This window comes from Thermobia domestica, chromosome 9 (assembly GCF_964235325.1).
Source record: "Thermobia domestica chromosome 9, izTheDome1.hap1.1, whole genome shotgun sequence".
Lineage (NCBI taxonomy): Eukaryota > Metazoa > Arthropoda > Insecta > Zygentoma > Lepismatidae > Thermobia > Thermobia domestica.
In genome coordinates this window covers 3018028-3044875 of record NC_137462.1, presented here as the reverse complement: position 1 = coordinate 3044875, position 26848 = coordinate 3018028, and the positions used below count along the sequence as shown (strand labels likewise).

The following is a 26848-nucleotide window of genomic DNA, read 5'->3' as shown; positions in this document are numbered from 1 at the left end:
TCCCATATTTCAGTTGCCAAGGAACTTTATGAATCGTTCATCAAGTGAAATTATAAAATATAAAAATGGCATCAACCGTTATGGTTGATTAAGAATTAATTGAATGTATATTCCCAGGACAGTAAATTAAAATCTATACGTGAATAAATTACATGCCAGTATAGAGAAAATATGTTCCCAATGGATGAGTGGTTAAGCTCGTTGCTTTATCAACGGCTCCCTGGTTCGATTCACGGTGGAGACACAAGTGATTCGGATCCCAGGTTAAGCTGTAGATCCCGTCCTTAGTACATATCATCATCCCATGGAAGGCAATGGCAAACTACTATGGGTTCACCTTGCCCAGGAATCTTCGTGTCAAACACCTACCTTCGGGCAGAACACCCCATCTTAATTATTATTGAGAGAATTAGGCCGTTGAAAATTACGTTGTAACTTTTGTAACTTATACCTAAACTGATGTATGTAATGCTCAACAAGAGCTGGTATGTTTGCAAAATCACGGCTTGTTGCCTTATTTAACATAAGTTTGTGCGGGGGGGGGGGAATTATTTAGAGCATAGGGGCGGGCAATATATAAATACGGGCCTGATTCAAATGAGTTGAGTTTGGAGTTTGAGTTTGATTTAACAGGGTTGATTTTGAACTGTGTGTTCCTCACCCACTTTTTTCAAGTAATAAACAAACAATACAATTCTCAAAACTGTTCATTTATTAGAAATGGCATTAGGTTGGCACGAACGAAATGTCCGTCATTTCCAAAAGCACAAAAATTAAAGTTATAATATTTGCTTAATCAAAATGGTCGTCATCTGCAATTATACACTTTTGACATCGCTCAACGAGCAATTGGGTTTCGTGGTGTAAACACTCTCCAATCTTCTATGCGACCGCTCGATCATCAGGGAAGGTGTTATACTCAGTGGGAGATACAAGGGAATACAATGAGTGGCAACACATGATAAACCTGCACCGTTCTTTGTGAGACATTAGGGAGAACACTGTCGCGTAACGTGTAAGATACCTCTCCGTTAACCATTGCTTGATACTTACGGACTAGTTTGCGGTGCATTCCATGTAGTTCACGGCTGTAACGATCTGCACGTCGCCTGAGAAAGACAGAATGGATCATCCCCACCATCCAGGAACAATGCCTTCTGTGGGTGGTGAGGTAGTTTAACCCACTGCGTCCTCTTTGCAAATTAAGTTGCCAAGGCAATTTTTCGTCATAGCATTGAAACTCATGGGTTGTGTCTGCTGCTTTTAACCTACAAGTAAGCTTGGAGTATGTTTCGTCAAACCATTGTCGTATTTTCTTTGTGTGATATTTAGTTCCTAGATTAGCACTGTTTTTTGAATGCAATGTGTTTTGAGGAGAAAGATTTAACAGGGTTGATTTGAAAGATGTAAGTATACAACGGTATGTTTTTTTCGTAATTTTGGTGGAGAAAGGTTTAGTTTATTATGTATTTTAGTTTCTGAGGATTTGTGTTCACTGTGTTTGGTAGGAAAGATGTAGAAATACACGTGGCAACTAAAGTTGCCAAGGGGAAGGTGCGAAGTCAAAATCGGGATAATTGTATTTATTTTTACTTTTTCATACAGAAAGTGATATAAAAGTGTGAACTCTTCACTGCAGAATATATCGATAATACTACTGCCTTTTTTCAGTCACTGCCTTCACCAGTACATGCACAAGGGAAGTGAGGGCATATTATTTTCTCCATATAATCTGTGGTCACTCACTGGGTGTGCAAGGAGCTCCCTCACTTGTTCTTGTACTTATGCATCTTAACTTTTATAATGTGGAGATGTTTATATGTGTCAAAAAGATCTTTGTTCTCCCACTTGGCTATTGGCTACCATCTTGCCTTTGGTGCGCGTGGTCCCGTGTTTGATTCCCGGTGGGAGGTACCGTTGAATGAAAAAGTAGTTCGGACTCCACTCCACCATTATCATTAGGTCCATTCTCATTTAACGACTTTGGCATAACCGTAAGAACTCCATGAAATACTTGATGCTCTGGAGGAAGTGATGGCGCTTTTCCACACAGCGTAGCTTGCTGTTATGTCCACCAGATGAAAAACAAGCAACAGACAGCGACCATGATTCGATTTATCTGATGCAAATGCCGAAGGGCAATTTTCATCGGTTTCCTGCTCATCTCGTTCATTCTGAAATGTTTGTTTGTTACTCAGATGACGATGGATCACAATCACATGCAGAAGATCTGGGCCAAGGACTCCTACATCTAGAAATATATCCAGGCGCAAACAGATGCAGCGGAAATGTAGACAGTTAATTTGTAAACCCACTTCTTCCGATGCAAGGTTCAAAATTGGTGAACGTAACATAATTTATCATCCTCATGCTGAAGATTATTTTTTAGTAAATTAATAAAATCAGCTTTGAACGCTCGATTCCCAGAAACAGGTTTTCGACTTAGAGAGGATGTTGTGCTTGGATAAGAACATCATGTTTACTTTCAACCTGGCATAAAATTCGATTTTGATAATATTGTTACCTAAGTTCGGTTACTCCAAGAGCTGAGTTCCAAAGGTTTAAGTGGAATCGGAACCTTATGGGAAACCAAGTATTCTCCAAACATGAATTTACTAGAAAAAAAAATTGTGGAAAAATAAACCACGTTTTGAGCTGGTCAGAAGCTTATCAAGTGATCTTTTATGTGAGAGCTGGAACGACAACGTTGTTACAGTTTTGACAAACTGTGATCAAACTGAGCCCGGAAAGACTTCAACACGGTACTCGTATGTCGACAAGAAAGGAAAAAAAAATCGTATTCAGATACCAGGAGTTATTGTCCAATTCAAATATGGCTGGGATGGATGTATCAGATCAGTTTGACGAATTATTGCTGTACAATCCGCGGCAAAAAACCTGCAACATGAGCATATAAGTTTATTGTGAAATGACGAAGTCTTTTGCTCCAAAATAAGTGTGCACGGGAGGAGGCAGAGGTTTATCCTGGCGTGATTCGTTCCACTTAGACGTTATGTTCATTTCCTGTGTTGTTAGGCGTAGTTTCACAATAAACTTACATCCTCATGTTGCAGGTTTTTTGCCGCGGATTGTACAATTCACACAAAGAATTGGTGGTAGCCAATCTTTCCATGGGCTGTTCATATATTATATGTTCAAGATTGGTTACTTTACAGGAAGCTTGATCACGATGTATCATTACTAGAGTTTCGAGGTCAATGTGCAGTGTTCTTACTAAAATTGTTTGATACCCCACCAACACCCTCACGTGTTCGGCCCCCTTTTGGATTTTCCCACGCTCTAGAGGACATAAGATTGGATGGAACTGATCATATGGTAGTCGCGAGAAAAACAAAATGCAGGAGTTCACGAGCTTGTAAGATTCGCACAAAGTTCCTCTGTGAAAAATGTGACTAGTCTTTGCACTCAAATGAATGTTTCAACGTTTTTCACAAAACCCCATGACATGATCGTTAAAAGACGTGTTTTTAAAATTGAAATACAAGGTGCCATTAATGATATTTAATACTATGTTGTTGCAGTCTATCTTTTCCCCTACAAACTGTAACTTTAAAAAAAAAAAAAAATCTCTTTTTTGAATACGTATGTGCCTGTTGGCAACTTAAGTTGCCAGGCTAAAAAAAAAAATAAAAATAAAAATAAAAAATATTCTAAAATGTATTTTAGAGTACTATTAGGACGAAATTGGAGGGAAAAAAAAACTTTTCAAAGTAGTAGTGGGGAATTCTGGGCACTAATGGATTAAAAGCTATTCTGGATGTTTATCGCGACGTAACCATTGTCCAAACTATCTACAATTGTAATAGGATATCCTTTTTTTTATTATTATTATTATTAGAAGAAACAACTTGAAGGAAATCTTTCAAGTTATTCCATATACTGCAAACAGCGATTCTTGTTGGCCAGTGTCAACTCATATGGTCTTTTTTTTTACCTTACAAATGGCACGGTGCCGTCGAAACAGTGATATGGTGTATACTGAAATCGTCTCCAATGGCACGAACACTTTTGCGATTACATGATTCCACGGCATTTCTCAGGGGCTTACTTTCCAATGATGTGTCACCGGAACGAAATTTGACAAACCAATGGCAAATTGTGCGTTCACTAGCCATTTCTGACCTCAATGCACAGAATGTACCAGATTGAATTAGTAATAAAAAATCACTCATAATTCAGGGTGTCTACTAAAATTCCAAAATGAAATTTCGTGACTTTTTCATGACCTTTTCTTTACCGAAGCATAAAATTTCTTAACATTCTCAAGATCGAATGCGAATTAGGCCGAATGTTCATCCACGCGATAGAAGTGTGCTTTGCTTGCGATTTTGTAGCCTCTAACGCCGACCATAGACATTTTTGGTGCTGAATTTTGACGTTTTATAGAACAAAATTTTTCAATCTGTACTTAAATTTGTACAGATAAAAAAAAAAAAAAAAAAAAAAAAATCGTGACCCATAAGCTAAATTTCTTGACTTTCATGACAGATTTCGCGACTTTTTCGTGACCGATAGACACCCTGTAATTGGACGTTCTTCATGTTGCACTTTCATATAATCGTGTTCAACAATGCAGCGTCCCTTTACTGTCTGGATAGTCGAGCCTGTTTGGTGAACATGTACTGAGTTTGTGATGTTACACATGCGACCTCAGTCAGTTCCTGTGTTGCTAAACATCCCACGTTTATGCCCTTTAGGCTAAGGGAGACGACGATTAAAGCAAGTGAACGACGATGGAAGAACAGGCGGAATGAGAAAGTAGGAGGAAACGGGAGTACCCAGAGAAAACCTATGGACAGAATATTGTCCACAACAAACTTACTTGGCGGGGGATCGAACAAGGGACCCCACGTAACAGTCAAGCGCTCTACCACTGAGCCAACGTGCTCCCTGTTCCTGTATTGAGTTGCTTAAGTGAATTTCAAACCATACATCAAAGCAGACATTTCATTTGCACCAAGGTAACATCATATGAATTGATGCTTTAAGATTTTTCATGTAGTGTTGAAATTTGAGTGCCCGACAATTATAACGTGATACTCAACGTTTTATATTATATGAAAAAAGACTGGATTATTTCATTTAAAGTGAACGTAAAGACACAACACAGATAATTTTCCCTATTTTCCCCATGTATTTTGTAAGAAGCAAAAATATTCACAACAAATCAATCGGAATTCAAGAGATAAATATTCATATTTCGTCCAAACACAATTTAATAATATTCACAGAGTAATTCGTATATGTTTTAATTATTTTGTTCTATTTATTATAAAGTAAACTTCATGCTTCCAATAACAACATCGCTGAACAATGAAAGGAACTAGGCATGAAAGAAATGCACGCATCATTCTCTGATTATTTATCGATCATTTTGATTTTGATCAATCTTCCAACATACTCTTTTGAATTGTCGCGAAAACTAGCGCTGCTTACAATATATATTAGAAAGTTGCGAGAAATGTCATTTCATATATTAATGCGAGGAGCAATCAATATATTTATGTCCTCGTATAAAGATGCTTTAGCTATTTGTATGTAAATTATGTACGAAATGTGGCAATGTCTGATAAGACTACTGTGTAAATTTTGTGCTTCTACTTTCAAAGCTATTGAAGATATGGCGTCTGGAAAGAGTGAAAATGTAGAAGTGGCAAAAGTGGAATATCGCGCGGTTATGAAGTTCCTCCATCTACAGGGGATGAAAGCCAAGGACATTTATGCAGAGATGAAAAACTGCTTATGGAGAAAATTGCCCATCCTTAAGCACTATTAGAACATGGAACAGACAGCTGAAATGTTGACGAATGAGTTTGGAGGATAAATCTAGAGAGGGAAGACCGTGCTCCGCGATTGATGACATGATTCGGAAAGCGAAACTCCTAGTGATTGACGACAAACGAATAACCATAAATACTACTGTTAATGAGTTGAAAATTTCCCATGTATCCACTATCTTGCATGATCACCTGCACCTATCCAAAGTGCCGCACGGTGGGTTCCCAGGTTACTCACTCCTTTTCAAAAACAGCAACACGCTTATTGTGCATAGGAAGTGTTGGCTCTCTGGGTACCCAATGATAACGACTTTTCCGATCGTCTCGTGACAATGGATGAATGTTGGGGTATATCACTTTGACGCAGGTAGTAAACTGACGAGTAAACAGTGGAAACATGCAGCTTCTCACTCCCTAAAAGGTTCGTGTGCAGCTTTCAGCTCAGATTGTTATGCTTTCAGTTTTCTGGGATTGCAAGGACGATACTCTTATGGATAACATAACTTATAAACATAGTGTGACTGGAACATATTACAGAGGTCTGCTGGAAAAGCTTCGTGATGTCCTGAAGAAAAAGCGCCGTGACATCTTCGCCAAAGCTGTTTGCCTATCAGTTGACAATGCTCCCGCCCACAAAGCCCAGAAGACCATGAATCTTGTCCAACGCCTAGGGTACGAATTACTTCCCTATCTTTCATATTCACCTGACCACGCGCCGTCAGATTTCTTCATGTTTCCAAAACTGAAACAGTCTCTGAAAGGTGTTGTTTCTCTTCAAATGTAGAGATCATCGCTACAGTGGAGCACTGTGACATTTTCTACAAAGAGGAGTTGTGGAAGCTGAAAGATCGGCTGCGGAAATGTGTTACATTGCGTGGTGACTGCAGCGAAAGACTAATCATGTCTCAATGTTATCCTTCTCCCTCAACCCCTTCATAGTGAGGACAAAAACTAATTGACCATCCCTCGTATTTAGTGCTCCTTTAAACTCGCCTTATAGCATTTTGTAAATACTACCTGGCTTCATGTTTCTGTTCTTTTCCAGTTAATCAATGAAATGAAATGAAATACTTTAAAAAATTGAGGGAGTTAAAAAATGACCCTGAAAATCATTATCCTCCCATCTTTATCTATCCAAAGGTATATTTTCTCCTTAAGTTTCCTGACTATAACTATGATTGCACTCTTACCAACCTGTCCCATATACCTCAGTACGTCACGTAACTACGATTTCTTTTTAACACAAAATAACACGTCCAAAAGTATTACATTCCAAGCATAAAGAAGAAAGAATGAAAATATTGCCTTAACGAATATTTAGAGAACATGGCAGCCATTCTGTGTAGTTATTTAGTCCTTAATAATGTTTCCTCGCAAAATTTTAATTCTTATAGGGATACAAACTTACCGCTACTGTTCTACAAAAGGGGGAGACGGGGGTTCAGTGGCAAAGCGCTTACTTATGATGCGTGGCGTCACTGTTCCGATCCCCAGCCAAGTTAGTTTATGGTGCACACCATCGTCTCCTTGAGTTTTCTCGGGATACTCTCGTTTCCTCTTACTTTCTCATTCCACCAATTCTTTAGTCATCATTCACTTGTTCGTCTCCCTTAGCCTAATAAGCATAATCGTGGGACGTTAAACTGAAAGATTTCATTTCATTTCATTTTTAGTGCTCTACCGATATAGCATGTGATCCTTCTCCCTCAACTCCTTCATAGTGAGGACAAAAACTAATTGACGGCCCCTCGTATTTAGTGCCCTTTTAAACTCGCCTTATAGCATTTTGTAAATACTACCTGGTTTCATGTTTCTGTTCTTTACTTTATTGTTCAACAAAAAAAGACATCTAGCAGGATGTAAGAAATTTTATGAAAAGTAGCCAAGTGGAATTGGATTTGTGATAACAGAATATAGCTGAAAAAAAGGAAATTATGCTTTGACGTAATAATTTTATTCTTTATCACAGATTCACCGTTAAACTGTATCCATTAACGTTCTAGCATCTTCAAATTTTAATACTGTACTTTGCTTTGTTTTATACTCATTTTGAAAACAATCAAAATTACGCGTGGACATTGACGTCGAATGACTTTTAAAACGGAATATTTCCATCTCAATAGAGATGTAAAATAGCCAAAGAAGAAGACTGCTTATTTGCAATCTGCAACGTGGCATGGCTTGAAAAATTAAGTTCGTTGACTGAATTCATTATGAACTCAGCCAGTCTTTTATTTCCTTAGTACACACATGGAAATTTACGTAATGGCTATGTACACACACATGACGTCATTTTAACATTGTTTACTCTGTCAACTGACCTTGTATAGCACACAAGGAAAAACTCTTTACTTATTTTCACATCATTAGCATTTCAATATCAACGTTTCTTTCTGACTGCTTTCACTTAAAAATTGGGTCGTCATGTTTGTTTTATGTTGCTAAAGACTAAAATGATCTTACTCTTTCTTCTTACATCATACTTGCTTTGTAATGTTTTATACACTGCACTCATCTAAATTATTAATGAAAGATATACCTAAGTAACTGAATTAGCGGAATAATAATCATGTAATTAACATACGGTGCGAATCACCGCTTTAAGTGTCTGATGTAATTGGTTACATCAAACTAATTTCTACTTGAAACATCAAACAGATATAGGATAATAGCTAATGACTATCCTTGATTTGTTCAAATCCGATGGCCGACCATCCTCAATGAAAATTTACCTGGGCTTTTCTTCACCTGTATTACGTGAATACCGGCATGGTACCTTTATATATAGGCCCTGGACGGTTTCCTTTCCAACTGTTGTTGCTATTGTTAATGATATCAGTGCAAATTCACCCTGTAGGCTATAACTGGAAGTTTGTTAATGAATAACCACAATTCTTATGCTTTAATAAACGACATTATATAATTGTTTTCTTTTTCGAATTACTGTGGAGGAATTTTATGTTTTGTTGTTGAGTGGTGGCTTTTGCGGAGAAAAATTCCACACGCGACCAAATAAAGTTGAATTTTCTGCAAACTTTACAACTGGATATAAAAATGAAATGAAATGAAATCTTTGAATTTTACGTCCCCCGCTTATGCCGGTTAGGCTAAAGGAGACGGTGATGATGAATAATGAATGAAATGGTGGAATGAAGAAAGTGGGAGGAAACGGGAGAACCCCGAGAAAACACACACACACGGTGTCTGTCCACCAAAAAGCCCACTTGGCGGGGGCTGGGATCGAACCCGGAACCCCAAGCACCACAGGTGAACACTCTACCACTGAGCCACCGCAGCCCCTACAACTGGATATATTCTTTAAGTTCATCCTTTGCCGGAAACAAATTCAGCAATTGTTTCACAGCAAAAAAGTTTGCTCAGTTCCGCATTATTCATTTTTGTATTGATAACGTTATGCTTTCTATGCAAGGCAGGAAAATCGAAAACCAAGTATTTGAGCAAGTGTCAAAAATTTTTGTGCGGGGCACATAAGGAAAGTAAGCCTACAGTGAAAGAATATAGTTTCTGAACAGCAAAAAATAATAAATTATCTTTGCTTCTTCATAGTATACCTAAAATAATACGCTTTGTGTGGAGTATTGTGCTGTATAGTTCAGAAACATGGACATTATGCAACAAAGATGAAAAACGACTGGAAGCTTTGGAAATGTGAGTGTGGAGGAGAATGGAAAGAATTAGCTGGGTCGAGCGAAAAACGAATAAGAGAGTATTAGAAATGGTGGGAGAGAAAAGAACAATTTTAGATATTATTACAAAGAGAAAGAGAAACTGACTGGAACATAGGCTAAGAAATAACTGTATCATGAGGGACGTGCTAGAGGGTATGGTGGCAGGAAAGAGAGGGAGGAGGTGAAGGAGACTACAATTAATGGACGACATAAAAACAGAAAAATCATACGAAGAGGTTAGCAGAAGACCGTGGAGCATGGAAGCTTCTCAGTTGCAGCAAGTGACCTGCCAATAATGGCAGAATACCTATGATGATGATGATAGTATACCTCATAATCAAGAAAATTAATACATCTTGACATTTTATGGTTTGTTTACATTTTGTATTTCACATTATGTTCTAGGTATTCTTAATCTGGAACTGTTTATGTAATATGAATTTATCATTTCTGGGCTTGGTAGTTTTTGGGTCATTCCTGGGCATTTTGGGTTTATGCTCGATATGAGAGAGAATCAAGTTCTTTATTGTTACAGTTATATGTGACATATTATTTCATTAATACTTGTAAGGAATATGTTGTAAATAAATATACACTCCGATTACTTAACATGCTAATCTATTATGAAATCAAAATAGGAAGATTATTAATTACGGCAGTACCACTTCATCTCTATTCTGCGAAAAAAAAAATCGGGACTAAATTGTAACTTCTTGAACGCGACTAATGCCGGGTTAAGTACAAACTTATTATTCATTAAGACTTATTAAAAAAAAATCCTAAAGGTTGTCACACCCTTCCGGAAATCGGAATTTGAGGATTTTTTTTTTTTTTTTTTAATCTTGCCAACACACTAACCATATAGTTATTCCTCCCTGAATTTCCGGAACATATGTGGGTGAAAACTGCGCAGGTTTTTCCATTTTTGTTGAAATGTTTAGGTCGATTTGAAATGAAATGAAATGGAAAGTTTCACGTCCCATGGTTATACCGGCTATGTTAAAGTAAACAGTGATGATGATAAATGAATGAACTGGTGGAATGAAGAGAGTGGGAGAACCCCGAGAAAACCCACGCATATGATGTTTGTCCACTACAAAGTTCATTTGGCGCGAGACCAAGGACCCCATAAACCAGAGGTGAATAGCACTGAGCCACCGCAGCCTCCTCCGGCCTATTTGATCGAAGCGAAATTCCACTCTTAATAACTGTACACTTATCCTCTCCGGATTTCCGACCTGTCGTGGCGACCTGCTGAAGAGAAAATCCTCCCAACGCTCCGGCCAGGCCTGTACATTTAAAACCGCACAGGCGTTCAGAATCGGATTCTGCTTCGATCAAATCGGCCTGAACAGTTCAACTAAAGAGAAAATACTGCGCCGTTTTCGCCCCACGTTCAGGGAATAATGAAGGAATAAATGTACGGTTATTCCTTTCCAGATTTAAGGAAGGCGTATATCGACTTTTAAAGTAGCGAATACTGACGTATCTTGCAGGTATATTAGTATTACCATTACATCACCATCATCATTATTATTCTGTTATAATTAAGATGTCATTATAAATTCAGAAACTTTCATACACTATGATATTCAGCCAGTCACGGGAAAATTGTCTTCCCTCCTCAAATAATTTAAAACACAAAAACTACGCTGAACGGATTTTATGACTTCCAGGAACCCCAAACGTTCGCAGGTCCCAGCACCGCGGAATCTGCGGCACCTTTACCACTGTCACTAACTCCATCTAACCCTTTCGTCTTGATGAAGTTCTCCGATTTAATACAGCGCAACAGTTGTAATCTTATGCCTGCTCCTCCTCGTTTTCCTTCCACCATGCCCTTCATTTCTTATCGAACATCATTCAAATATCCTAAATGTGGTTTTCTGTATTCAGTTGTAGACTACTCATATAATTATGTTAAATTGTCCAATTTCGCTGACAGCATTGTCATGACATAGATAAGAAAGAATTCAGTGGGTTGACAATGCTCACAGCTGCCAGCGAAAATTTGTCCCTCAAGCAGCTTACGATACAATACAATACGATGTTTTCTATCGTACCTCAGCGATACAATACAATAAGGGATTCTTTTCCTTCTTTCAATTATTAGGATTTTAGGACTTAGATTTCTGGGCTTTAGGCATCTATAGCCATTTAGCCATGACGTATGAAGAATCACGTCCCTCGGCGATCAACTATCAACGGAAAGGGAAGGGAAGGAAGGAACCGGCCTGGGATCTATAAGTTAAGGTACCATCCCGGCATATGGCTGGTGTAAATGAGAAAAACCTCATTCAGAATGGCTGACCTTTTACACTTTTTCGACCGAGTACCCCTACTGAGAATCGAACCCTGGACCAACCGCACCGAACGCTAGAGTATTAACGACTACGCTACGCGTGGCCACTCCAATTATTAGACTTTCCAACTGTGTTATGCATTTAGTATCTATCCGTTCTTCCGTCTGTCAGAAACGGTAAGAGAAAAGGAGAAACTGCTGTTTCCAATCGATTTAAAATTCCAAGAATAGACTCCATCTTTTCCGTTAATCCTCTATTCAAATCGGAATTACTTCAAATTAATCCTTTCTGGTTTCAAATTTATCGACACAGAACAAAAACAGTAATAGCGATAAGCGGTTTTCTGCAGTCGAATGATCGTTCCAAAAATAGGTTTCATCTCTGCCGTTAAAGTAGTAGTGGTAGCAATAAACCATTTCCGGTTCCAACGTGTATCTCCATTGAAAAAAAAAAAAACTAACAACGACAAGTGTTTTGCAAACAATTCATTGTCTTAAGAGAACATATCATCATCACCTGTAACGTCCTACCGAAACCGGAAGCGGTTAAAATTTACTAATATTTACTGTTTCAATAGAGATCATAAAGTTATTAGTGAACTTAGCGACATACTTTACGAACATAATAGGATAGGATAGGATTTGAGATTGGGCTTTCGGCATCTAAGGCCATTTAGCCCTTCACATTTTTGAGGGATGACGTCCCTCGGCGAGCACACAATTCGGGGAAAGAGAAGGAAGGAAGCGGCCTGGGACCTATAAGTTAGGTACCAACCCGGCATTTGCCTGGTGTGAATGAGGAAAACCCAGGAAAACCTCATTCAGGGTGGCTGGCTTGAAAAAGCGTTTTACACTTTTTCGACCGAGTGGCCCCACCGGGAATCGAACCCGGGACCGCTCGCACCGACGGCGAGAGCGTTAGCGATTACCTACGCAAGGCCACTACGAACATAATAAAACGTTTATTAGATTAAATCTTTCAATGCAAAATATCACACCATACGAACGGGAAGAATGAGGAGTTGAGAAAGATTTATAAAATGCTTCGTGTGGAGAATTGTACTGTATGGGTCAGAAATATGGACATTACTCAAAAGTGATGAAAAACGACTGGAAGCTTTTCAAATGTGGGTGTGGAGGAGAAGGGAAAGAATTAGCTGAGAAAACGTACGAGAGGATGTTAGAAATGGTGGAGAAGAGAACAATTGTAGGTAATATTAAATATAGGAAGAGAAACAGGTTGGGACATTGGCTAAGAAGAAACGTGCTAGAGGAGTAAAAAAGAACGTGTATCATCAGGGACGTGTTAGAGGATATGGTGGCAGGAAAGAGAGGGAGAGGGTGAAGAAGACTATAATTAATGGACGATATCAAAACAGAGATATCGTACGTGAAGACGAAGAAATTAGCGGAAGACCGTGGAGCACGGAAGCTTCTCAGTTGCAGAAAGTGACCTGTTAATAAATGGTAGAATACCTATGATGATGATGATGATACAAAGTTAGATTAAGGAAAACTCTTCCTCAACATTTCCTTAAATAAACCTTCCGATGTGGGTCTTGACGTATTTAAAAGAAAGAAAACCAGAAATAAGACTCAATACTTACCTTTCTCATATCACTGATCCCCTCGTTAGGTGGAAGAAAGTCGTAGTCCTTAATTCTATGAAATCGTTTATTTGTCAGACGTCTAAATTCATCCAATGTTAGAGACTTTGGTTGATGCTGAAATAGCGGATCAGACTCTAGCGTTTTCCATATCTTCATCTGAAAATAATAATAATAATTTGTACGTACTTTCTATACGCAACACTTTCAAACCTTGATACAATTTGCAACCCAAAAAGGTGTTTTAAAAAAAAAAATCCGTTTCTTACGAAACTATGGCTCTAGAAACAGTAAAAATTAACTGAAAAATGGCCGTGACCATATACAAGGTGACTAGAAATAACCCAGACGAATGTGTTACCATACATTTATTAAAGCGGAAGAATTTGGCAAAACAACACGTAATACCAAGAACGTGGGTATTTTAGAACAATATGTACAGCTGGTTTCGAAGTGGCCGCCCTTGGCAGCGATACAAAAGTCCAAGAGTGCTTTCAAATGTTCAGTGATGGGCCGCAGGTCCTCGGGCAACAATGAGTTCCACTCACAACGCAGGGATTGCTTCATAGGCTCCAAACTTTAGTGGCGTGTAGTGCATGCCCTCGCCTCCAAAATCGGCCATGGGTTTAAGATCAGGCGAGTAGGACGGAATTCTGAAGACGAGATGAACTCCGGAAAATGGGTTCTGCAGCAGTCTTTCTTCCGTTTCGCCCTGTGGACCGGAGTTGAGTCTTGCTGGAAGGTCCATTCCGAATTGCCGAAGTGTCGCTTGGTCCACGGAAGTACCACGGTCTCGAAAATGTCGTGGCGGTACGCCCCTTGATTGATCTTGACCCCCTGATGCAGGAACATTACACAAGTCTTGCCGCTTGCGCAAATTCCGCCCCAGACCATGACCTACCTCGGATTTAGGGAACGTTCGACGATGGTTGAGGTGCCGGGAGCCTCTGCGGACCAGATCCTGGCGTTTTGGTGGTTGTGCGCCTTCTCCACGGCGAACAGCTTCTCGACGGTGAAGAGAATGCGCTCCCATCGCTGACCTGTGGCCCGGCGATTGAGAAGGCGACATCGTTCGAGTCGCACGCTCTTGCTTTTGTCCGTGAGCAGCTGAACTTTTTGGAGCTTGTACGCCTTGAGGTTGAGCTCCCTTTTTGCCATTTCCCGCACCGATTAGCGGTTGATTCCGGTCCGACGAGTGATTTTTCTCATGGAGACCCTCGGATTTTGTTCCACTCGCTTTTAGATGATCTTACAGTTCTTGGACGTGTTGACGGTGTGCTTTCTTCCTCTTCCGGGACAGTAGTCTTCATGGTCGAGATCTGGAATCGCAAACTGCGTCTGAGACTATCGTTTTGGAACAACAAACAAAGGGAAATTCCACATTGACGCTTTCCTTGACGAAACAGTTCAAACATTTCCCTGCGTTTGGTTGGCTTTCTGAAACAAAAAAGAAATTCCTTGTGCGGAAGCCGAACAAAGCATGTACAGGTAAACACGAATCCAACAAAACAACACTTATTTGGCTACAGGACATTACATTCCTGGCACGATACACCAAATTTTGTGCGGGTTATTTCTTGTCAGCCTGTAGTACACAGTCTCAGAAGTATGCTGCTGTTTGTGAAAAGTATAACACTAAGAAAGACAACCACTGTAATTCTCATAAAATTTTTACGATAGGTTCGATACATTGCTTTATTGTTTAGAACAGAAGGGTGAAATCCACACAATTTACCTACGTGCAAAGATGGTTAGTGCCACCTATCACTTTTAATAAATTTTAAAGAAGTGATCCGATGCTGAATTCAACGGTTTGAAGAAAAGGGAATATTATTTAAACACTATTTAAATCCTTATTTACGTCTTACAACCGGGTAGAAATGTCCACATTACGTACGACCGATGAAGCCAAGAAGGGTTAGGAGACGAATGAGAAAATCAACTGGGTAGAACGAAACATCAATGAAGGTTCCGTGAAAGAAAAGCATACTTAAAACAGTTATAAAAGAAGAAAAAAGTACTTTCGGTATTATCTGAGAAGAAATTGTCTTATTACAAAGTATAAGAGAGAGAAGAAAAAACACATACAATTAACAGACGATATTAGCACGTTCATTGCAGATGTCGCCTTCCATAGCAGATTTTCCATGAATTATGTCTCTCACACTCACTCACTCTTTCTCTCTCTCACACACACACACACACACACACGCATACATATATATATATATATATATATATATATATATATATATATATATATATATATATATATATATATATATATATATATATATATATACCATTCGTTATAAAATCAATATTGTCTTCTAGAACAATGTAAAAGTAACAAAATAAATCTAAGAAAAAAAAACGGTACACCGGGAGACATTTATAATTAACGTCAACAGCGAACATATTGAAGAGGGCAATTCTTACGTCAAAGTAAAGCGGTTACCGAGGATCCGTAGTGCATGAATGGTCCTATCTTGTAGCAAGTGCCTCGTAGGCGAGGCCGAAACACTTCTTCTCCAGACAAAATGCGGAACTATACATGTTAAAAAAATCTTAGCTATCTCTAATATTATTTGTTTTATTTGAAATCCGGCATTACTTATTGATTGACCTTTGTAATAATAATAATAATAATAATAATAATAATAAATTCATAGAACGAACAGTGTGGAATTGAAACTACGAGCGCTCTGTCATTGAGCCGCCATGCTTATTCAAAGCAAATAAGTATTGAAATTGACCGGATGTATTCATGGTTTTCGGATGCAAACACTAACGGCTACGTCCCATTAAACACTACTCAATCCACTTCATCATTACTAAAAAGCCACACCTCTCAGGTGTTCCGTTTTCTGAAAGTGTTATTTTTATTTTCTGTAACTGAGACAGGTGCTTTTATCCAAGCTATATATACATTTGGAATCATTAGGTTAGAAGAGAGGGGAAACTCTTTCAATTAATTAGTTGAAATTCAGAACTACAGCTAGGGTGAAGAATATAAAAATATTTAGAAGCCACAGTTCTTTAATAAATGTCTGACCGATGACAACAAATGATTAATTAGTAAAATGATCCCGGTAATCATTAGAATAGGCATTACAAAAATTAGTAGTTGTTAATTTTAACAAAAATATGCCAAACTTCATCTGTCTCTTATCTGTATTTTTACTTTTGTCAGGTATAGTCACGATAGAAAGTATTCTTCAATCGACAAAATTTCTTTTTATAATAACTCAACAACAAATTAACCTATTAGAGAACTGATTTTAGCAAGTTATCAAATTATAACTATTCTAAGGATAACAACAAAAATAATCAAATTAATTCATTTGTTCCCGAGTTATGGGCTAAAGAAAACTTGTCAACTGACAAATACTTTTTTTTCCGTGTGTACAATGCTCTATTTGGAACAACTTAAAGCATTTTTACCTTGTAATAGCGTGATTTTCAATTACCATTATTACATATTCTGCCTGTGAGCAGGTCCTGGGGCTGGGACTAAGAGAAACATTTTTTCAGTCTTTAAGTTCGGATCTTGAAATGTTTCTCCCATGTTTCTCGATCTACAGCTTCCTCCTTTAATTCCCAATATTTTCTTCCATTTCCCAAATTATCGATCAATTCTGTTCATCTTCCTACTCCTCGTTTTCCTTCCACCTTCTTCTCTATGGCGTTATGAAGAAGACAATTTCATTGCAAGATGTGTCCAATCCAATTGCTCTTCCTACGAAGAATGCTCATTAAAAATCCTCTTCTCTTCTACGCAATATAAAATATTCTTCGTGTATTACTCTTTCACTCTGTCCATGTTATATTCTCATCTTCCTCCAACACCACCACATCTAACCAGCTTCTTCTTTACTCTAATGCTGCCTGTTAGTCTTCTCATCTTCTTTTTTTTGTTGAATGCCTCTTTGACTATGGTAATACTTATCCTCAGCAGTAAGCAAGATTTAAAACGATTGACCTCTTCAGGCTCTCTCTGTATTACTCTTTATCCGTAAGGGCATGTTTCCACGGCGTATTCTCATGATTGTCGATTTTTCGATGTTTATTTCCATTTCGCATTGTTTCTTGTGTCAAGTATGTATCATCATTGTCTGTAGTCCTTCTTCAGTTCTAGTTATGAACTCGACATATTTTAACTGTGTGCGTCTTCACGGTTACATCTACCACTTACAGGTTAAGTGCAAATATTCTAAATTTATTCACTGTGTGTCCATAATTTATACTTTAATATCTGAGAATGCACTGAAGAAGTGCCGACATTCCTTCAATGTGATAGTATATTTTTGTTTATTGTGTTCACGGCTACCAGGAACCATATTTCAATGTATAAGTTGTTGGCACAATCACCAGATTTATTGTATAATATTAGACATGGAATTTAACTTAATACTTAAACAATTTTGCTGATTTAAAATGTTATAACTCTAATTGTTAGAAACTTAAAAATATAGCAACAAATTTAGCTACTAGGCTGACCCAGAAGTTCTGCACCATCAGCAGACATAGAAGACAGGTTTGTGGGCTCAAGTTAAGGCAACTACTGCGTGTGCTCTCGTAAGGTCAAAAAAGGTAACATGAGTGAGGACCAAATTGCAATTCGAGCTGTACTACGATTTCTATAGCAAAAAGGACTAACTGCAAAGGCTGCAGTGGTGGAAATCTGTCGCGTAGAGAACAAAGCAGTACTGAATCGATTGACAGCTTTCTGTTGGTTCAAAAAATTGACTTCAGGGATTTAAGCCTCGCGGACAAGCCCCGCAAGAATAGGCCTCCGATGAACATTAACGGCCCTCTGCGAGATGATGTGACTGCTGAACCACAATCAAATACCCGTGTCTTAGCAAGAGTAGTTGGGACATCGAAATCGACAGTAAACTGTCTATTGCATAACATGAATTATGTCAATAAACAGCCCCGACAAAGTTCCCATGAATTGACAGAGGAGCAGCACCAGCGCAAAGCGACAATATGCCAAACTTCGTTTTAAAAAAAAATGCGTGATCTTCGTTTCAGGAGGAAAACTGTCACATGAAATGAGAAGTGGGTGTATGTGAAAAACTCTGTCACACGTAAGCAGTGGGTGAAAAAAGTATAGGACACCCTAGTCAATAAGAAACAGGGTAGATTTCGGAAAAAGCTCATGCCGTGTTTGATGGAATATTGACAGAATAATTCATTTTAAGTTTGTTCAAGAGGGTCGTGCTGTAACAGGTGAACTGAATTCTGAACAATTACGCCGATTGAATGCCATTCTGAACAAGAAATATCCGGCATTAACGAGGAGGAAGAGGTTATTGCTTGCAAGTTGACAATGCTCCGAGTTATCAGTCTCAAAGTGTGACCAATACCCTGGCTAAACTTGATAGGTTTGAGTTATCTCATCCTACCTATAGTCCAGATTTTGCACCATCAGATTATGGTTTGTTTCGCTCTCGCTCACATTTCTTGTGTGGTTGGCAATTCAATTCGTATGATGAGGTGCATGCTCTCTGTCGCCAAGTTTTTCGATTCTAAACCTGCTACATGGTATCACCATCAGATTAAACTGTTGTCCCAAAGATGGGTGAAGATCATCGAACATGATAGCCTGTACTTTGCTGAAAAAAAGTTTGTCCTGTTTCTGATATCCGTGTTTCATTTTCCTCCTTGTACGGGGCAGAACTTTTGAGACATCCAGGTATTTAAACTTTTTTTTACTCATTCAAAAACATCACATCTATGCAATCTACCCTATTGAATCAACAACATGTCCAACAATCTACAGATATGATTAAAATCTTTTTGTAGAACTTTAGGTTTGCCAGCAACGAGCCAAAATTACAATTTCAAAGTTTAGCTACCTTTATATACTTATAATTTATAGGTATCTTTTTATACTTATGATTTAACTATAACCTCTTCAATATTAAAGAGCACCTACAATTTTGTTTGAGATAGTAAATACTATCTTAAAATACATTCGGCCACAGTATCAGGATGATGAATATGTGTTCGCCTCGATTAGGCGACTTCTCTGCCAGGCTACTTGAGATAACCAAGTTTCTGCAACCCCCTTCGGGGAACAAGTAACCACGAGTACATACACATAGCTGACAAATGGAACTTCAGTGGTTATTAAAGACCAAAAATCGATGGTGATTTTTAATCTTAACAAAGGTGTCAGGGAAAAAAAAATAAAATGAAATCTTTGAGTTTTACGTCCCACGGTTATGCTGGTTAGGCTAAAGGAGACGGTGATTATGAGAAATGAATGAAATGGTGGAATGAAGAAAGTGGGAGGAAACGGGAGAACCCCGAGAAAACCCACGCACACGGTGTTTGTCCACCACAAAATTTACTTGGCGGGATCAGGGTTTGAACCCCCGACCCCTTGCACCAGAGGTGAACGCTCTACCACTGAGCCACCGCGGCCCCAGGAAAAAAAATGAAATGAAAAATGAATGAAAAAATGAAAAGTTTTACGTCCCACGTTTATGGTGCCTAAGCTAGAGGAGACGGTGACGATCAGAAATGAATGAAATGGTGGAATGAAGAATGGGAGAAACCTGAGAAAACCCACCATACATTGTTTGTCCACCACAAAGTTCAATTGACGCGAGCTGGAAAGGAGCCTATGCACCAGAGGAGAACGTTCTACCACTGAGCCACCGCGGAAAAAGATGACAAGTACATCTCAGTTGAAGTAACATTATATTATTGTAACAATTGTGTATCATGATTGTTGTAATGCAATTACATGAACAAGCCTAAAAATCAAGCATCAATTTCTGCTAGGTGGTCACTATGAGCTAGCACTGCAACTAATTCGGGTCAGGTAGGACGTATGCGCGGAAGGCGCGTTCGCGACAGTAGAAATAGGTAAAGGAAGATATGTTTGCTCCATTATTTTCCAATATAACAGTTTGTTATCACTATTGACAGTAGTGTCATTATTCGTGGTTTGTGTAACGATACCAACCACCTATAGTAATATAATCTTGACTCAATTTTTGTGTTTGTAAATTACAACCAAATAAACGAATCAATAAGTAATGTCGTATCAACTATATATATATATATATATATATATATATATATATATATATATATACAAAGATTTCCTTCTTACCTTAAACCTCAATAATTCTTCATCTTCCATAAAAATTCGCAGTTTCTTCCAGTCAAACGTCGCTTGCTTCCTGTACAGATCAAGCGGACCCGGAGGAAAATCTTCTACTAAAACCATAGGGTCTTCGGAAGCCATTGGAATGAATTTCTGACTGATTAACTGCAAAAAAACAAATGTAGTGATTTAAATAATTTGCAACAATTTTATACTAAGAAGGAACACAGAAATTAAAATGACTATGGTATTACATTGTTGTCTAGCCTCAGCTATCAGCCTGCTTGCACTACAGATATTTATCTTGTAACTAAGACTCGTAAATGAAATACACACGGCACAAAACATGAACAGACCTTTTAGAAACGACCCATCAAAGAGTTTCTTACCTAGACCGTTCTAATAAAAGATATGTATATATATAAGGCCTAACAAGGAAATGACAACAAGAACTGATCCAGGATTAAACGATCAGAGATTTTAACTTGAACACTGATTTTCTAGGGGCTTCCATCTGTGGGAAATTAAAGCGAACCACGATGGCATTTAGTATGTCCTCCAAATCGATCGACGGCTTCGTTTACCTTATACCCATCGTCGCTGACGCACCTGCTCACTACGGACTCACCCAGTTTCTACAACTCGACATCCCCTGCTTCACCCCTGTTCTGACTTGGTCATATAGCATTCGGGTCTTTAGTGGCCACCTAGCATATGTTGGATCGTGTTCTATGCACTGAAGTTTTTATGTCATACGTCCTCACTATATTTATAGTCACGACTACATCAGTCACAAATAACGAACAGTAATCACTACCAAGTGAGCTAGAGTCACTACCAAGTCATTTGGGAAAGAAACTATACCCACGAAAATATTTCGTTTATTGATTCAAATTTAGCGTCCCTTCCACCTGCAATATTCTATGAGATAGCCCTACAGCTTAACGTGAGATCCGAATATGATCTTCACAGATAATCGAACTACGGTCTCCTATACTAAAGACGCGTATGCCAACCATATAGCTACAGCGGAGCTACTCATGATAAGAACATGAAAATTCAAATAAATAAATAAATAAATAAAAGTGAAAATAATCCAACATTATTCGAATCAACAGAAATGTAACGTTTCAAGAACATAACTATCACAATCAAGAAATACGCACTGTTCCTATTAAAAATGCATATATTCCACCATAAGTTTAAGTTCTACTGCATTCGTAATGCCAGACGTTGATCTGTTTTGGAAACTCTTGAGTACTAAATCACAGATAACGAATTTTCTACAAATCACTGGAACATACAAAATTTTACAACTACATGAAAACACTGCTAATTCATACACTGTCAGCACTAAAATGTACTCATTGAACTTCACTTTATGGCGGCATTCATTTCAGTCAGTCATGCCGGCAATTGCACAACCATCATATGATGGAACTTAGTGATAACCACTATTGACTGAAAATGATACAAAAAATAAAGCTACGTAACATAACACATTAGGAGATTGACCTCACAGGCTAATTCATCTGCTATTAAACCTCCAAGTTGACGTATTGTTAATTTATTGTATTGTGACAATACTACAAACTTGACAGCACAAATGAATTGAAATTTCTATTAATCTAGTTTCATATTCTTCCCTCTACTGTACTTAAAACTCACCAAAATAAAGAAATGTATATAATAATTCCGCTATAAGATTAGTTTAAGCACATGTTATAACCTTACTCCGCAAGACCGCGATCACAAGTGATTGCCGGCCAGTGTTGCCAACAACCTTTGAAGAAAATAGGCTAAATGGCCTTCAGAAATATTTTTTTCTTTTTTACGCAAAAAATGGCTAGTAAATTGTAAACCCCTTTTTTGTGTTTAGTATTATGAGTTAGAGAAAAATTTGAAGTGTTGAATTTTATTATCTGAAGACTAACAAGCAATATACATGACTTTAGCTTAGGTACAATAAAATTCATCAACTCATTTCATTTGTAAAAGTTAACAGCATAGTATCAGTTGAATTGAAATAAGTCATCGCCGACGATGTAGCAGCTAGCCGAGACGCTGGAGCTGGATGCACCGTCGTTGGATTGTGGATTTGTTGTGTTTATGTACTGCCATTGCTCCAATTTTCAGTAGTACTTCTTTCGGCAGGTCATAAAACACTTCTTATTTCTCCGTACAACCACGTGAATCATCATGATTGCATTGCGAGTTTCCAAGCTAATTAGATGTCCTATTTTCATTTAATAAACACAAACAATCTCTGTGACTTGATTAACCGAACAGTTTAATAAATTTGCATTAGGTAGCTTTAGAAATACGAAAATTAAAATAATTAAAATGTTACAAACGGAACCTTTACGGGAGCGACATTAAAATTGAGTCGATAAGTATTGTAAAGTGGTTGTAAATCTGTGGGTGGGGAGAGAAAAGAAGAATGAAAAAAAAAGTGTTTGTTGCATAATAAAGCATCCCCTGTCTAGAGAAATCAATTAATATGATAATATATAATGACAAATAGGCTAATTTTTAAAAATTACACTTCATTTTCAAAGAAAAAGTATTTTTGGAACTAATTTAACAGCTAATAAAAAAAGCCAAAAATGGCAAAGAGAGTTTCATAAAAATAAGCTATGTTTAAGGCTATAAGCATTTCGTAAATTTGTATGACTAAACGCGTGTCCAAATAGGCTAGTTTTAGCCAAAAATAGGCTAAATTGGCATCCTAATTGCCAACAGTGTTGCCAGTCCTTTTTCGAGGTACACTCTCAATCAGACTTCGAAATACTCTACAAATGAGCTATACTCAAAAATTTCATAATTAAACTATCAAAAGTTGCATACACTATTATTTATTAGTTAATATATGCTTTGGTCAGAATTAGTCTTTTATTGTATACAAGAAGTTTCAAAGCTAAAATGAGTGGTATGCATATTAAGGTCGTGTCCAAAAGTGCATAGTGCACACTTCGAGGATGCACACTCGAATTCTACAAATAGGGGCGTCAGTTCAGACTTCGCATGAGAGGGGCAACACCACCACCATCATTAGACTTTCACGTTTTGTACTAGTATATTGGTAGACAATCAATTAAAGTATATGTATTCCTCAAACTCTTGGGGGGCAAATTGCCCCCTCCAGCCCCCTAAATGACGCCCCTGCTACAAATGTACACTTCGTCAAATTAGCTTTTGATCCACACTTGTTTACAGCGCCTCATCGAGCCTATATCGTACAGATTGAATATATGGGCTAACCACAAAATGACTTAAGAGTTTCTTTCATGTATGCCAAGAGCTTCAGCTTTGCCGTATCTGCAAATATTTATCAGCATAAAAACCACAAAACTATTGGCGATGTTCTATTTTATTAGGCATGCTTGTGCGAGAGAATATTTATTAATCCCTTCGGAAGAAAAGTATCACCGGTTGTTAGGGCGCAGATGATACTGTTGCGAAGTAGCATAGGAATTTTATTGCAGGTGAAAGTAGGCAATTTGCAAGAGCGTTAGGACACCGAGGGAAGCGCTATTTACAATAATGTGGCTCAAAACTACTTTGGGAGAGAGTTCATATTGAGTATAATTCCTTTATGTACGGTAGACACACAACCATGACACTATAATTGTCGTCGTTCTACTGTATTGCTTCAGTTACAGGCATACTGATTAGACTATTTCTACCATATTCTGCTAATGTTACAGTTCCTTATATGTTACTCTTTCTTTGTGAATCTATAGATTTTACCCGTAAATCATCAAAATAGTGCCTTCATATTCTTAATCTACACCAAAAGTTAACACTTACAAGGATGACAAGGAAAGAAGTGGTGGAGTTGAACAACATGAGGACCAAAATTTACACTATGAAATACCAATTTATAAGGATCACTTGTACTCAAGGTGGATAACCCTAATTAAAGTAATAGGTTAAAAAAAATATAATATTACCATCTTATAAGGCAACTTAAATTGAGTTTGTACATTGTATACACTTGCGTGCAGTTCACTATGCTTTCGGCGCCCTACAGCTTTCCTGAAACATACCCACTGTCTCTCCCAAGGGCGCCGATCCTGAGGGACAGGAAGGTTCCCCACGCTCATGTGAGCCCTTATTATATTATGAATATACAATATTTGGCATAATTTGAATGCAATTTATCTTAAAAACCTCATATAAATACCTTCTTCATCTGATCGCCCCCCCCCTAATTTACAGAGAAATTGGCGCCCTTGGTCTGTCTTACATGCTTCCCACTGCAAAAGTGGTTACACAGTAAGGAAACAAATCCCCTCGTTCAAATATTATCATGAACACTACTATTAATCTAATAAGAATTTTATGGAAATTAAGAGACGGTTTTATGAAAAATACAGTATGCAATGCAGTGGCTCTCATTGTTCAACTATACGGAAGGAATTATTTGTTCATAATCAATTCATAATTGGTACCGTAATGGGATTATATGAATTAAAAAGAATGCAAGTCTTTACTTTGGCCACTTTATTTAATGAATCGTTCAATGAACCGATACGTAACCAAGACTGAAAAGAACGTGCCCTGCGAGCCTCTAACCTGCCTTTACTCGCTGACGCTCACTTGGCAATAATAAAACTAACCAACTAACTAACAAACTCTATGGCCTATGGAACCCGGAGGTTCAATGCCGTGTTCACGAAAACTCTCCACTGACTTCTATCCTTAGCTAACTGCATCCAGTTTCTACTTTGTATTCCAATCTCTGCGAGATCCATCTTAATATTGTCCTCCCATCTGCTCCTAGATCTTCCTAATGGTCGTTTTCCAATTCGTCTTCCAGTCAAGATTTTGAAAGCGTTTCTACTTTCTTCCATTTTAGCTACATGACCCGCCCACCTAAGCCTCCTAGACTTGACGACCCTAACAATGTTGAATAAACCATATAAATTATGTAGTTCCTCGTTATGAAGTTTCCGCCATTCTCCATTCCCGTTCCTCTTGGGTCCGAATATTTGTCTCAGGATCTTGTTCTCAAATACTTTCAGTCTATGTTCTCCCCTCAGAGCAAATGACCATGTTTCGCAGCCATACAAAACAACAGGCATGATTATCCTTTTATATATTTTAAGCTTCAAATTCCTCGACAGAATTCGCGACGACAAGAGATTTTGAACCGAATAGTAACACGAATTCCCTGCTTTTAGTCGACATTTAATTTCTCCGTGAATATGATTTTCCTCTGTAAATATTGATCTTAGATATTTGAAACTATCCACTTTATCAAAAGTATTATTTAATATTTTAATGCATCTATAATTCGCTATATTCCGGTCCCGACGCACTTCCATGTATTTAGTTTTCTCTGCTTTTACTTCTAAACCCATGTCCCTGCAAGCGTTTAATAAGATCTCTGCATTTCTTTCTATTGTTCTCCTATCATCCCCTATTAAATTTACATCATCAGCATATACCATGACCTGGTGAATACCGTTCAACTCTAGGTCCTGGTTGCTATCTTTGATTTTCCTTATAGTGTATTCCAGAACGAAGTTAAATAATAATGTCGATAACGCATCTCCTTGTTTCAGGCCATTTTCGGCGTGAAAGCTCGTGGACAAAAATTTTCCTACCCAGACTTTACTTTGGGATTCATTTAAACATATCTTAATTAATCTAATTGGCTTTCTCGGTATTCCAAGTTCTGTAAGAACGTTGTATAATGTTTTTCTCCTAACCGAGTCGTACGCCTTTCTAAAATCAATAAATAGTTGATGTACCGGGGTATTGTATTCCCACTTTTTTTTCGAGTATTTGGCGAATGGTAAAAATTTGGTCGATAGTTGATCGATTTCGTCTAAATCCGCACTGATAATCTCCAATAATTTCATCTGCGTATGGAATCAGTCTTGTTAATAGAATGCTTGAAAGGATTTTATAGGATGTTGACAGAAGAGAAATGCCTCGATAATTATTACAGTCAGTTTTGACGCCTTTCTTGTGAATTGGAACAATGATCGATTCTTTCCACTCTTGTGGCAATTCTTCCTTGTTCCAGATAAGGAGAATGAGTTTGTGTATCTTGTTCCACAATTTTTTGCCTCCAGCTAAAATTAACTCAGCCGGAATTTCATCTACACCCGGAGATTTGTGTTTCTTTAATTTCTTTATAGAGGTTTCTACTTCTATTCGGTTGGGTTCTGGAATAAACAGTTCTGCGGTGTACATCTCCTTTTCTCCACATATACTAGTTTTTAGTTGCGTGTTAAGCAAATCATCAAAGAAATCTTTCCATCTATTTAAGTTGCTATCCGTGTCAGCGAGAACTGTACCGTCAGATTTCTTTA

General features: G+C 37.9%; 1 protein-coding gene across 2 annotated transcripts in view; it reads right to left on the bottom strand.

The window, feature by feature from the left end:
• The window catches only part of LOC145694335 (peroxisomal acyl-coenzyme A oxidase 3-like), a 99622-nt gene extending 77324 nt beyond the window's left edge, over positions 1-22298 (bottom strand). The window contains exons 1-3 of one of the 2 annotated variants that reach the window (XM_081770450.1): positions 22191-22298; positions 20529-20687; positions 13397-13555 (exon numbers count right to left, since the gene is read on the bottom strand). In XM_081770450.1, coding sequence (XP_081626576.1) covers positions 13397-13555; positions 20529-20663 — 294 coding nt within the window. In that variant the 5' untranslated portion in view covers positions 20664-20687; positions 22191-22298. Of the gene's footprint in view, positions 1-13396; positions 13556-20528; positions 20688-21688; positions 21952-22190 lie in introns of those variants that run through there. The other variant, XM_081770452.1, reaches the window with a different exon arrangement.
• Positions 22299-26848: the final 4550 nt, after the last annotated feature.